The following is a 15,440-nucleotide window of genomic DNA, read 5'->3' on the forward strand; positions in this document are numbered from 1 at the left end:
TTTATTTCAATCCGCATTTATTACAATCCGGAGTTTTTACATTAATTCAAAATAAATTCTCATAACTTCACTCTGAGAGGATTAAATAAAATGAAAATCATCCACTCTGCACTTAATCCGCGTTTTTTTTACAGCATAATCAATCTAAGGTTTTACATATCTTAATTATTCGTAGTAATAAAAATTGTGTATATTTATACAAAATAAATGTCATTAAATTCAATAAAAAATAATAAAAATTAATATGCTGATCTATAAGTACACGTGAAATGTTTGTAGATAAAAAAAAATTTCTTGTTCTGTATTCACACGATATTTGCGAAACAAGATGAGTGTGCACGTGCACAACTTGTTAATAGACGACACGACACTCAAGACAAGTGAAATGTTTTCTTAGACTATGACACTTTGAAACCTCGACTATTTCTCTTAAACACAACTTTTATCTTCAAATATATGTACATATACAGATACGTAATTTAAAATTTTCATAAAATAACCTACTCATAACTTTTAAAAATATTTCTGTCATAAATCCAATTTTTTATGTTTGTTCAAAAATTTATTTATTTTAAAAAATATTAATGCTTCGAGTTTTAACCGTTTTAGCATAAACTTAAAATTTAAGAATAATTAATCCAGAACTACTGATGTTAATGATTTTAATGCTCGTTTTAAATTTATTATAAGATTAAAATTTCAATAATCTGTATTCGAATATAAGACATATACAAAAAACATAATTATCATATTGACTTTCATGAATTTTTAAATTTTAAAAATAAAAAAATCCATTATTGTAAATTGGTAAAAGAAAAAAATACAATATATTTTATTGATAAGCCTTAATGAGCCACTTGATCAAATACATCAAGTTCGGTTACAAATAAATTGAAATTTTTTAGCCATACAACTGATGAGAAAAAAATAAAATATACAAAATTTACCGTATAGACATGAAATTAAATTTAATACTTAATATATGTATAGCTAAAATCCATAATTACCATGATTTAATAACAGATAATGTATAATACGGGTCAAAGGACAATGATCGATATGTCTGGTTATAACAAAACCCGCCGAGCGACTTGATTTGTAATTTTAATAGGGATCCGTTTATTTGGTAGAAGAATTTTTTTAATTTTTCGAATTATAATAAAATAAATATATCAGTCACTAAACCAGATACGACAGTTAACCGTAGGATTATGTAATCTTGCATATACTTAAACAAGTTTTGTCTCTAATAAATTTATAATCATACCGATGACCTCCAGACTAATTAAATGTCTAGAGAGGCTAGACGATTGCTACTTTTATATTTTTTTCTTTCATGGTTTGGCTAATAATTTTTATGGCTAATAACTAATAAGCTAATAACTATCGCTTTCATTATTTGAATATTTTGATGAAATTAAAATTAATTAGTTTTATTGAATTTAATCGGTTGTGATTCCAGTTTTTAATTTAAACTAAAGTAATAAAAAAGTTGAGTAATTTAAATAGGCGTAAGAATTCTTGATAATTATTTAAATAACAGTAGCAGTAAAAAAAATTTAATTTTTTATCGTTAATTTTTGATGGAATTCTTTTAAAAATTAATTTAAATTCAAAAATTCTTCTTACACAGCAAAAAAGGATTCGTCAAAATCAACACATATCGTGTGTAAAACGAACGTTTCACACTTATTTATTTATTTTAACATCTTGTGAGTGTTAAAAAAAGTTACACACGTTTATGTTAAAAGTAAAAATTTTCTAAGAATTCTTGTGTGATGGTCGACATTATTTTTAACATATTTTGTGTGTCGATTTGACAGTAACATATCGATACTGCCATTCTAATATGCCTTATTCCAGATTTGAGAAATTTTTCAGGAGACGATAAAAACGTTTCACGGTCGGCAAAACAAAATTATTTGTAATATGTTTACATTGGTATAACCTATAAATTTATTTTAATGTTTTTCATAAAATACAGGCATTTGTAGTGAATAAATAATTTTGAATTGTATGCCGTAAGAAGAGTAAAAAATTATGCATAATTACCTTCTTATTAATGTCGTTAATTGTTCCTTAAAATTTACTTAAAATTGAAAATGTTAAGCGTGACTGAACCTATACGAATGTGGGATACGACATATTAGAATGGCGCGAAAGTCTGCATGTGGAATACGACATATTAGAATATTGATTTAAAAATACTCAATAAACAATTTGACCTCTAAAGTTTTGATATAAGCTGCACATTGTTACAATGATTCCATTTTTCAAAAAAAGTGAAAATGTCAAATTTTGTGGGATACGACGTATTAGAATGGCAGTATCGATATAAAAAGTGTTAATTTTAAATAAAATAACATTTTTGTGTGTTAAAAAATCAATCAATCGTGACAGATCAAACAAGATAAATACCGTGTGTTAAATTGACACACAAAAGTGTTAAAAATTAAACACTCAGAATTTTAACACACGTTTTTTTTACACTTTGACGATTCGTTTTTTACTGTGTACTGTCAATTAAATTTTTTATTAAAAATAATAATTACTTTGTAATTCAAAAATTACTTTCTTAAAATTTTATTCGAAAATAAAATTTTTGCACAAAATTTTAAATCACTCATTGCAGTTCACATTCTTTAAAATTTATAAATCACAATAGAAATTATTGATTGATCTTTTAAATAATTTTCCATTACATTGAAAATTTAAATTCTACATCATGTCTAAAAATACTACGATTTATTTATATAATTTTTTCTTGATCAAACTTTCTTTTTTATTTAAAATTTTACTACCATAATTAGTGACAGCTGATAAATTTATTATGAAAAAAAAAAAAATAAATGAACATATTTCATTCTTTACAGTTTTAATTATTATTTATAGAGACAAAATTATTTTCACTATGCTTAAAATAAATTATTAAAAACAATAAATAACTAATGATAGTGTATAAAAATAATTTACGGAGTATTAATAATAATATAAAAAATATTTATAAAATTCTATTGGAAGATAGATCACCTCTGACTGATTTACAGCTAATCAACTATTTTTTAACGGTACTATCTCTTTACTCGGTGCAAAAATAAAACATGTAATAAAACTGTCATTTGTTAACAGCTACCAGAAAATTACACATTAGGTAATTTATTGCTGTGTCTTAATAATAAAATTTTAATAAATAAAAAAAATTTTTTTCTTCAATTAAATTATTTATTTTTGCAAAAAAAAAATAAATAACTGACCAATTATTAATTAAAATGAAATTTTAAATAATATTTATTACACACGATAAGCGATCGGTTTGAATAAATTAAGTTATTGGACATTTAATTAAATTGCGGGCACGCGTGTAAGAGATATAACGATTAAAAATAATTTACATGAGTGCTTATGAAAATAAAAAATTATAAGAATTTTATGGCTCTAGTACAATATAAAGATAAAATTCTAATTTAAAATTTCATATCTAGTCCATCAATTTTTATTTTATGATTTAATTCACCACAAAAAAATCAAATAAATGATAAATATTTTTTTTTCAAATTTAATAGTCGCGATATCGCCCTCGTGCTTTTCGCGAAACATTTCTCGTGACGACATTCCTTTTACCCTTTAACGATCTTACGCACATCCTAACGACGCTCGTTAAACTTAATTGATATAGGAAGTGTTGAGTTTAACCGGGAGAATAACACCATAAACTTTTAGCTCAACTTTAAGATATATATCTAATTTTTTATTGCTTACTTATTTTTTTATATTTATTTTTAAATAATAATTATTATCTTTATTTATTTATTTATTAACCAGAAAATTCAATGATTGTTAATTTAGTGTGCAGTTTTAAAAACAGTAACGAAATAAAAATTTTTATTTTTTTGTCTGGGGTTAATAGAGAGAAAAATATTTTTTACTGTCTCATAGTTTATATTGTTATCACCTGGTGAGCTCAACAGGTGGGTAGCGTGACGTGAGCATAAATGTCAAATAAATATGTTCATAATTGTATGTTTTGCTACGATTCTTGGATTTTATTATTAAATTTATCGGGCTAAAAAATTTTTTTTAATGTTTTCCGTCTCATAAAATGTAAATTATTTAAAAATTAATTTTTTATTTAGCAAAAGTGGCCAAATAACTTTTTCTTTTATTAAATATTTTTAAAATTAATTTATTAAATCACGAAGTTGACATTATTTACATTAATCTGAAACTTTCTACATAAAATTAAAGAAATAAGAGTTCAATAAACCAAAAAAAATTTTTTATGACTAAAAATATGTGAAATCCCGAGTCAAAAATAAAACTTGATTTAGACTTGGTGTACCGAGTCGAAATTTGGAGCCGTTTTTCACAAGACAAGTTCGACTTTTTTTTACGGAGATATGAAATACATTATAGTCACGATTTAAGACGAAAAAGTCGAAATTGACTTGGTTTAGACTTATTCGACTTAAATGAAAAGGCGAAAGTACGGCGAATAAATAACTTTTTTTTGACTTGGTTCAGCAAGTCAAAAGTAAAGTGAATGACTATCGTGCTCGAAGTAAAGACGAATAAGTTCAAACTAAGATCAAAAAATACAAATAAGTTGAAACTAAGATGAAAAAAGTTCAAAAAGTTGAAAAAAATTTAATTTAAGTCGAAAAAGTCGAGATGTTATCGAAAAATTGTCGGCAAATCGATAACTTCAAAAGAAAATAAGCTGAAGTGAGCCTGAATCAAGTTTTATTTTTGACCCGGAATCACACTCAAATTTTTACGCAACTTTCCAATTAAAACCAGGAATAATTCCAAAAAATATTCTACCATTTTTTCTAAGTGGAAACGTCATCTATTTTTTTCTGACACTCAATGAAATAAATGAATTTTTTTTTCTTTACTCTTTTACACTAAATGAGAATTTGTAAACTACTTTTCTAAAAAAAAAAAGTATTTTTTTCTCCCCAACCAAATTAAAAAAAAACATTAAAAATTTTTCATTTTGCGATTCGGGCCTCAGTCACTAGCAAAAATTGGATTAAAAAATCTGTTTCCGTAACCCTTTGGATAAAAAATTTCATTATTGCTTTATCAGATCAATTACATTAAATAGACCGGCATGAAAAAAAACTCTACATCACTCACGTGAGAATATGTAAGTAAAATATTCGGCAGGTATTTTGATGAGGTTAAAACTCATAGTCCGAAAAATTTTTTACTGACTTTATTGGGCATACTGTCACCAAACTCGATTGCGAAAAACTCGTCAATATATACAATTATAACGAGGTATCAAAACTTAAAAAACGCCAGCCGAACTGAAGGAACTTTCAACTTTTAATGATGTCCAAAATTATAAACCTAAAAGTACGCAACCGAATGTCCATTGGAATCCAATGGATAATTAGTAGCCTCCCGGTTCCGATCCTCACGTATTTGGAGCATCCTTACATGATTAAAAATCGTCTCATCAGTCTTATCCCAATACAGTTAGCCATCCATTTCATTATTGCATCAGTTGTCCATTTTTTTGCATTTCCACCAGCTTAATCATCCTCCCGGAAGACAAATACGTACTACATAGTTTATAATTTATATCATTACGTAGCATCAAATCCTTTTAAACGCACGTTTATCCTATATAACCAACCCAAGATATTTTAAGAGGTATAAAAGGAGTTTAAACTTTCATTTCAACAAGTCTTTAGGGTCTTTTGAGAGACTAAGTGTCGGTGGGTAGTTTTAAGTGACACGAAGGATATGAAGGACCGCTTGTTAGATCCCGTTGCACATCACACACATCATCAGATATAAATAAAAATATATAATTCTTTTCGTAGGCGTGGTTTGAATTATACAGGCGATGATAAAGAGTATAAACGCAAATTAAAATAAAATAAAATATACGAAAAATAAAAAATATGACCGCTAACCCAGCAGAGCTCGTGCTGTTCTGCATCAACGAATTTACCGATGCGATTAATGTAATTCGCTAGAAAAGTGATGTAAGAATAACTAGAGGGCTCTTAAATTATTCTGCATGAATGGTAAATAGTTTATGTGTAAAAATATATGAAACATATTTTTAAAATTAGAGTACTAGATTCTACCTCGTCAAGGTCACGCCGGAGAAACAACAGATGGGATAATAGCAAATAAAAGACACTTTGAATAACAGTTGTAAAAGAGATCCTGTTGGAACGTGATGACGAAAATTGGCACTAAATAAGTAATACTCTACTCTACTCTACTCTAATCTATGCACGTTGATGTGTAACGACTCTCTTATTAGGTATGATAACAGTGTAGTGTGTAGATCATCAGATCGGTTATAGACTATATCACATTAATGCCAGTTGTGGCTCATACCTCGTGTAGTACTTAGTACTGTAAATCGGGTTTTTAATTTTTATTTTTTATTTTTCAATTTAATGTCAGGTAGTTTTACTATTGAGAATATGGGAGTTACTTCCGCGTACGCCTTGACAATTGTATTATAGAGGCATAATATGACGGTGGAAATCTAGTCCGGATGTTTATTGCTACACTGACCTCGTAGTTTTCATTTTTTTAATTTTTTTTCATTTTTCAACGATTTTTTCAATAAAATGAAAGTTTATGAAAACTTTAATAAAAAAATTATTTTAATACCGGAAATACTAAAGAAATTTAGAGAATTTTTTTTTTATTCATGAAATTACGTAAGTTTGCCAGTCGATGGCCAATGACGTCCGAGACATTTACGTACGAAATATAAATTAGTATAATAATGTAGGAGTACAGTTTTAAATTTAACAATTTTAGGATTAGGGGTTTTATAATTTTATTTATAAATTCAACTTTAATCTGTCGATTTTTAAAAAGAGTGGGGGCTTCCAAAAAATGAAAACAATTTTTTTAAAAATGATAATTATGCTGATTCGATGTAAATTTCAATAAAAGATTTAATTTAAATAATCTGATATTTATTGCAATATTTATTATATGATAAAAAAAAGTTATTATTTATATAAAAATTAATAAACTCGAATGGAATAGATTTTTCAAGTTGACAATCTCGTTAAATCAATAAAACTCATCTGAGTTAAAAAATAACGGGTTTTGCATATGGTATAGAGACATATAAACGAGATATCTTTATTTTGGCAAATTGCCTTCGTGTAGATGATTCACCGAATCATAAATATCATGTCCAGTCGTATAACTATCTTCGCGGTTTTCTATTGGACAAGTGTCAAATACACATTTTTTATCTTTTTATATGTAGAAAAAAAAAAAAGCTGTGATATGTTAATTTAACTGCCATATGTATTTAATATCTATATTTATATATATATATATATATAATTTTTTTTTATTTTAGAATGCCGATAAAAAAATGTTTCTATCGTTACTCGTGCTTACGACCTGCTTACAAATTATCACCGTATCAGGACAAGAAATTTCCGTTGTACGACACATTGATGGCGATATTTTTACAGTCGAAGGTTCGTTATTATTTCATTATTTTTATACACGTACACGTAAACTGTTACTACTATTAAAAATTTTTTTTTGTGACTCATAAATCATCAGGTAAAAAAAAAAAATTTATTTTACTATTATTAAGTATTGGTATTATAAAATTAGTTGTTTCAGAATAATGATATCGTTAAATATGCAAAGTACTTGTTTTAAAAACCGTGTGAACAAGTATCTAAGATTTATCTTTTTCAACATATACGAGTTTTGTCGACATATATTTTACACCTATAACTGGTTAAAGCTTATTCACTATTTTTGTTTCCAAGCACGAATTGAGAAAAAATAAAACTATTAATTTTTTAAAATTTAAAATAAGAACTGAAAAAAAATACCAAAAAATCGCATAAATTAAAACCGTTAAAGTCAGAGCGATTATTTTATTTTTACTAAAACTTATATTTTATTTAAATGTTAAGGTTCTTGTGCGACTGCGTGCACAGTTGTCAGTAGCGCAACAGCAAATCCATACAAACGACAAATATCTCAGGTATCTGATGGCATTAATTCATCATCATTAACATCAACAGTAACAACAGTAACCACAAACATCACTTGTGTCTGTCAATGCAAATCAGAACTTCCCCTTTTTCGTGAGGACTTAAATATTTGCGTGAGCGATATTCACGGTAAGTCATTACCATTAATTTACTTTGACTTTAAATTTTAAGAAAATATTTTTGTATTTTTATTTAATTGCATCACGCAATACGCCGAAAGTAACGAGACGAGAGCACTTAAGTGACCAATCACTGAGATAATTTAAATGTTCAATTTAACCATTCAATTATAAGTAAAAATATTTTTTACAGTCAAGTAATTTGAATTTTTTTAATCCAGTGTGATATATTTTTAAAGAAAAAAAATAAAAATGAATTCATTTAAATAATTGGGTCGAAATGTCCAGTAAGATTCGAAAGATATATATGTAAGTGGAGATACTTTATAATAAAGGAAGAAAAAAATTTCACCGCGTAAATTAACCAGACGTTAAACTCGGTCCTAAGACGAGTTAATTATCACTTATTTGCAATTCAGAAACTGTATGAGACGCCCATTATTACCGAATTTATATACAGGGGGTTGATTGATGAACTTTCCAATTTAATTGCACATTTATTTATAATATATATTTATCGTCGGCACTTTTATTCATAGGCCCGAAAAAAGAGAAAATTTCAAAGAAGAATAAACTTAATTTTTTAATGAATAACTTTTAGTGTCCACTTTCTCAATTGTCTACTCACTCACTTTTGATATTAATAATCAAATGAATTTTTTTTTTGTTAGTGATATATTTTAAAAATTAGACGTTTTGACCTGTGTAGAAAAAATTGTTAAAAAAGTGTTGATTATTCTAAGCTTCAAAACGTGACACAACGACGAACTTTTTTTAAACTTTTTAAAATTCAGGGAAAAATCAATCAATGTCCTAATAGGGGAGGAGGGGGCAAAGTAGGCCCCTTAAAATTTTCAAAACTTCGAAAAATATGGGGGCAAAGTGGGCCCCGCAAAATTTTCTATACGCTAATAAATTCGGACGGATAATAAGCTTATCGAAATTTCTTATATAGTGAGGACTAAAATAGACCACCAAAATTGTTCATTAAATATAATTTATTAAGAAAATTAAAGATAATAAAATTACGTTTTAAAGTTTTATCGCAGCAGACTATTAAAATGACTTTTATATTATTAAAATACAATTGTTTTATAGTTATTTGCAAATATCATACGTGTAAAGAATAAAAAATATCAAATCCGAAATTTTTTTGAGGGCCGACTTTGACCCTAATTTTCGATTTTTCAATTTTAATGGACGCAGCATAATGAAGTAAAAATAAGTATCAAGGGTCTAAGAAAAAGTAAACGCGTAAAAAAAATTAATGAAACTATAATTAAGCGAAAAATTTTCAGAAATAGTTCGAAATCCGTTTTTTCTAACTAACTAACTGCAAAATGTTAATTTGTAGTATGAAGTCAATTGATTTTTTCTGTGCATTTTTAAAAGTTTGAAAATCGTTTAAAAAAAGTTCGTCATTGTGTCAAGTTTTGAAGATTAGAATAGTCAACACTTTTTTAACCTTTTTTCAACAATTTTTTTTACACGGAAATTAAAAAAATTAAATTACTTCCAATGGAAAAATTTATTTTAAAATTTGGCTCTCAAAACTTTGAAAAATTGTATGAATTTTTGAATTAATATTGAGTTTGTCAATAAAAAAACAAAAAATTTCATTGCTTTCACTGTCATAGAAAGTTATAATTATTTGCCAACAAAATATTTATAAATAATTAAAACTTTTTTTTTATTGACTTTAACGAGAAAAAACCGTCAATTCAATTACTAAATTTAAAAATAAATATTTATATACATATATAAATATTTAAATAAATCATTAACACTAAAATAATTATAGTGAGTCATTACAAGTTGTAAAAATTTTTAAAATAAATAACCGCGATTATAATCCAGAGAAAAGATTAATGTAAATAAAAAGTCAAAGGTCATGCGAAAATAATATATACACGTCCATCTCCTTATTAGGTCCAGCACACAAGAGTAAAATAATAATAATTATAACAATAACAATAATACCACGTATGAAAACCACATTAGTATACATATATATGACTAATAATCCTTCTCTGAACTTAGCAACTGCAGCTGGACATAATGAAACAATTTAAGATGGACATGTCGTGGACATCAAGAGCGTGAATTTCCATTAAATTCTATATATACTTTGTACTTTACCACCACTAATATAACATTACAACTTACAATTTCAAGAATAAAGTAACTAATGAAAAGGACGTGAGATATATTTACAACTATGTATGTCTTACCCTTGATGATATAATCCCGAGAAAAAAAATTCAAGATAATAAACTTCATATGAATTGAAAAGTGACATTATAAGTTAAATTGAAACTCGTGATCTGATGATAGAATACAATGTAATGCACGGCTACAATTAAACCCTACATTATTGTTTTGAATTTCATGGGTTGATTACATACGTGGACACAAATAATGCAGTGAAAATTATTGTCAAGGCAAATTGTAATTAAATTTTGAATCCTATATAAAACGTGTACCAAAATTTTCATTAAAAGACTATCAATTAATAACGCGAGTTGAGTCATTACTTTTTGTATAAAAACCGGAAAAATTGTTGTCTAGTTTATTTATATAACATATATGGGTATTTACATACTGAAAGATCGAATGTGCAGTTCACGAGGTCGGGGTTCAAGGGTTTAAATCCGTGCGAGACTTTACAAACTCTCGAGATTATTTATATTAACATTTAGAAGAGTTTTAACTTGGAATTATGTTTTGTAAAAATAGGAACGGGAAAACTTGTAATAGCGTAAATCACAAATGTCAAATTGTGGATTCTACAGATTCTAAACTAACTTGCCAACAGATAAATCACTTGATATTTTATCTTTCATTTTTACTATTTGCAATTCATTTATATAAAATAATTTTTTAAATAGTGCTTTTACTCAAGCGTCAGTGTGGTGGTTCTTATATTTTTTTTATACTACACGGAAAAAATTTTTTTGTGACCACAAGATAAGATAACTTACGGTAACAAATACTAGCAAATTCTTCGTTGGGCCAAGCAATGGTTTGTAACTGTAACAAAACTGTTGTGTCCCAATAAAAAACTGATTTGTTAAAGTAACAGAATGAATTTGTAGCATTAACAAAAATTTTTGTAGTCATAAGCTAAGATTACTTACGGTAGCAAATGCCAGCTTTAAAATACGACGATATTATTATAATAAATATCATGTGGTCTTATAACAAATCGACTTATTCTTAATTATGACACGAATTCATTTGTTACCGTAAGCTAATCATGTTTGTCATTATAATAAAATCTTTTGTTATCTCATCTTTTGTTATCAGAACGAAATTCGTTTTTTCTCTATAGAGAAGGTCCTAAAATTTTTTAATGTTCGAAGTGGTTGTTAAATTTTAACCAATGATTCAGATACTTTTTTAATTTTTTTCTGATGGCCTAGAGAAATTTCAAATTTCATGTAATCTTTCCAAAAGTCAAGAACTAGTGTCCTAGATTTTTTTTTAAGTTTCTGAAATGATCCCGAAAGTTATTGAATTTTTGAGAGATTTTTAGATTTGAGATCTAGGTCTAGATTCAGATTTTCTTAAATTTTTTAAATATTCCAAAAACTTTTGTAAATTTCTATATATTCTAAGCACCTATTTAATATTCTGATGTAAAATTTCAGAACACGCAACACAAATAAAATAAAAAATTTAAATTAGCATTGAAAAAAAAAATTTGACTCACATTTGCTGCGAATTTTTTCTCGGCGTTTGAATTTTTCCAAATCTGAAAAAAAAAGTATAAAGAAATTTATTAATTTAATTAATTACTTAATTTTATTGACAATTGAAAATATTTAAGATAAAATTTAAAAATAATATTGAAAGATAAAACTAATCAACAACAAACTTGTAATATAATTTGATTTAATATAATGATTAGATAAAACAATAAACATGTCAATTGATAAAATAATGATAATAATAATAATATAAAAAGATGTAGGATAAATAAATCTAAACATTTGTCATTTTCAGAATGCAGAGTCACAGGTTTTATCAGCAATACCGGTGTAGTGGAAAGAATTCCTTACGTATTTTTACCACAGCGCGGACAGATAATTTATCCTCAAGCAGAAATTCAATTTCAGGGTAAGTGAGTTTATGAAAATAACGAGATAATCAATTGCTATATCTCATCATTCATTATTATATATACGTTAACCTACTACTAATATAACTGAGCGTACATACAACGTAATATTACAAAACGGCTGTGTACAATACTAATGCGTTACAGGTGTTACGACTCCAGTATGTGGTATCGCTGGCGCTCAGCAACTTGGTAAATCAGGTTGGTCGGAATTCAGAAATTTATCGAGTACGGAATCGCCGTTTCGTCTTTTCAAAGATCAAAACAGAACATTTTTACAGGTAATTTAATTTAATTAATTAGAAGAGCTTTCAAAAATTCAATTACTATTAAAACTAATATTATTTTTCTACAGTGGATTGGCGAAGGCGGCTTAAGAGAGTCGGCAGAAGGTAAATTAATTGCGGTTAAATTAGTTTGTAGAGATGCTTCACCAAATTCAACTAATCCAGGTGTTTTTACACCTTGCGTCGCGTTTAGAGTAGCGGGTTCACCATCAAAAAGTAGTAAGTTATTATTTTTTTTTTTATAATTTATTTGACACTAAAGTAAATATTTTTACAAAAAAAAATGATTCAAATCATTTTATGATCACTAAATACAGAAGGACCTCGTTATAAGACTACGCGTTATAAGACTCTTTCCCTCAATTTGTTGAAACTCGCTCGGAACGCTTCCCCCACCAACAACTCAATACAAGTTTTGTGCCGAAACCTCGCTATAAGACTAACGACAATTACGACTAAAATAGAGATAAAATGTACATACACTGTAAAAAATCCGAATTCACTCCGGATTCACTCCGCCACTCGGAGTTCCGGAATTTAAAAAAAAATCACTCCGCATGCGGAGTGAATTGGGAGTTTTTTTTTAGCGGAGTGATCTCGGAGTGATGCGGATTTTATTTCACTCCGAATTCACTCCAGTCCGGAGTTTTAAAATTTATATTAAATTATTAAACAGCGTGTGTGTGCAAGTGCGAGTGTCTGTGTGTGCGCGTGCGAGTGTGCAAATGTGTGCGTGTGTGTGTGCGTATGTGCGCGAATATTTGTTTGCGTGTGTATGCGTGCGTGTGTTCGGGTGTGTGCGAATATGTGCGTGTGTGTGTGCACGTGTGTGCGCGCGTGGAGTTATATTTTATTTATAATATTTTTAAAACGCCCCTGCGGAGTGAATTTCACTCCGAGGGAAGTGAATAATTAAAAACTCATTCACTCCGCATTCACTCCGGATTTAATCCGCATTCACTCCGCGAATTTTTTACAGTGTACATAAAGATTTTAGATTAAATAATTTATTTTCATAAAGAATACTTAAAAGTTCGTGGTATCACATAATTAATTAACAGAAAAAAACGAAAAATTCTATTTGATGATGAATGATTACATATAAAATAGATACACTGTATAATAGAGTAGAGTTGAAAACCGAATACATAAATAAAATGCAAAACGGCGATAGTCTTATAGCGAGGTTTGGGCGCAAACGCTTTCAAGCACAATAGTGGGAGTACCTCAATTCCAAGAATTTTTCCCCTACAGCCCCGAGCTAGTTTTATAACGAGGTCCTACTGTACTAAACTTTTAATAATAAAAATTTCCATTTTCAAAATTGAATCCTAATTTTATAATTCCAAGTAAAACATTTATTTTTTAATAATTGGTGTAAATTGAGCACGAACTCTGTCTGCTCATTAAGTCAATTCCACATTTAAATAAAAAAAAATTCCAGATATTCGAGAAGTCTCATTTATCTCGACCGGACAATCAAATCAAGGTCTCTCAACAGCAGAATACATCGCAATAGGAATTTCTACGCTTCTCTTAGCCTTAATATACATCGCAAGTGTATCTCTTTACTTGCATAGCCGTAAATCACGTCGAAAAAGAAATGCCTTGGATCCGGAACTCACTATTCCAAATCGCGAAGCCACCGGATTAATTAAAAATAATCCTCTATTAAATCGGCACTTCGAAAGCGACAGCAACAGCCTTCATAGTGAAACGAGTGATCCCGTTGGCGAAGAGTACAATCCAGTTGATACTGACACCGGATTTGAGAAAGTTACATCCGCGGTAATACATCCGCATATGATGTTCATTGAACAAACTAACGAGTCGATAATTGGTTCATCATCTTCATCATCGATAATCGCTGAACGTTTACCTGAAGAAGATGTGCGCATTGTTGAGACAGCTGAGACTCTCAATCAATTTCAGCAACAATTTCATCATCAGCAACTCGATATGGCCGTATTACCCGGTATTCAACGTAGGAAATTATATTTCAATCCAGCTTACTTCGATCGACAATTACTTTTGGTAAGTAAATAAATAATTAGATAAATGTGGAGTCGTAAATCGAAATTATGAAAATTGCATTTACTACTGGGTTATAAGAAACCAAAATGGGCTTCAAAATTTTATTTTAAAAATTATTCGGAGAGGTAACATGGATATGGTGGGGCAGTTTGGGCCACTTCAAATTTATTGCAGAAATTTTAAAAATCAAAGTCAGTCCTACAAATTTTTACAAAAATAATTTTTTCTTAAGGGGAAATTTTGCCCCGCTTTACTAAAATGGACAGCAAAAAATACAAATTTTTTTAAAGTTATCTTGAAAGAATGATATCTGGGGTGTATAATATTCTTTGTGGTGCTTCAAAGGGGAAGAATAATTATTAATAAATATACGCGCGAAAAAAAAATTATTTAAATCATAGATTAAAATAAATTTATTTAATCTGTAATCACTGGCTGTCTCATCGAAATAAATCGATCATTTTATAATCGATCATTTTATGGGCCTCAAAGTTTTATTTTTAAAAATTATTCGGAGAGGTAACATGGATATGATGGGGCAATTTGGGCCACTTCAAATTTATTGCAGAAGATTTTAAAATCAAAGTCAGTCTTATAAATTTTAACAAAAATAATTTTTTCTTAAGGGGACAATTTTGCCCCGTCTTACTAAAATAGACAGCATTAAAATAAAAATATTTCAAAAGTATATCCGGGGTGTATGATATTCTGGGTGATTTTTCAAAGGGGAAAAACAGTTAATAAATATACGCGCGAAAAACAAATTATTTAAATCACAAATTAAAATAAATTTATTGAATCTGTAATCACTGGTTGTCTCATCGAAATAAATCGATCATTTTATAAGTTATCATGAATCAAAATA

General features: G+C 28.0%; 1 protein-coding gene across 2 annotated transcripts in view; it reads left to right on the forward strand.

The window, feature by feature from the left end:
- Positions 1-15,440, forward strand: part of LOC130672334 (homeobox protein 2) — a 30,964-nt gene that overhangs the window by 12,074 nt on the left and 3,450 nt on the right. For both annotated transcript variants that reach the window (XM_057476864.1, XM_057476865.1), the window contains exons 2-7: positions 7,358-7,481; positions 7,935-8,144; positions 12,140-12,253; positions 12,402-12,535; positions 12,610-12,760; positions 13,986-14,575. In XM_057476864.1, the coding sequence (XP_057332847.1) occupies positions 7,373-7,481; positions 7,935-8,144; positions 12,140-12,253; positions 12,402-12,535; positions 12,610-12,760; positions 13,986-14,575 (1,308 nt within the window). In that variant the 5' untranslated portion in view covers positions 7,358-7,372. The remainder of the gene's footprint in view (positions 1-7,357; positions 7,482-7,934; positions 8,145-12,139; positions 12,254-12,401; positions 12,536-12,609; positions 12,761-13,985; positions 14,576-15,440) is intronic.

The sequence above is a fragment of the Microplitis mediator genome, chromosome 7 (assembly GCF_029852145.1).
Source record: "Microplitis mediator isolate UGA2020A chromosome 7, iyMicMedi2.1, whole genome shotgun sequence".
Taxonomy (NCBI): domain Eukaryota; kingdom Metazoa; phylum Arthropoda; class Insecta; order Hymenoptera; family Braconidae; genus Microplitis; species Microplitis mediator.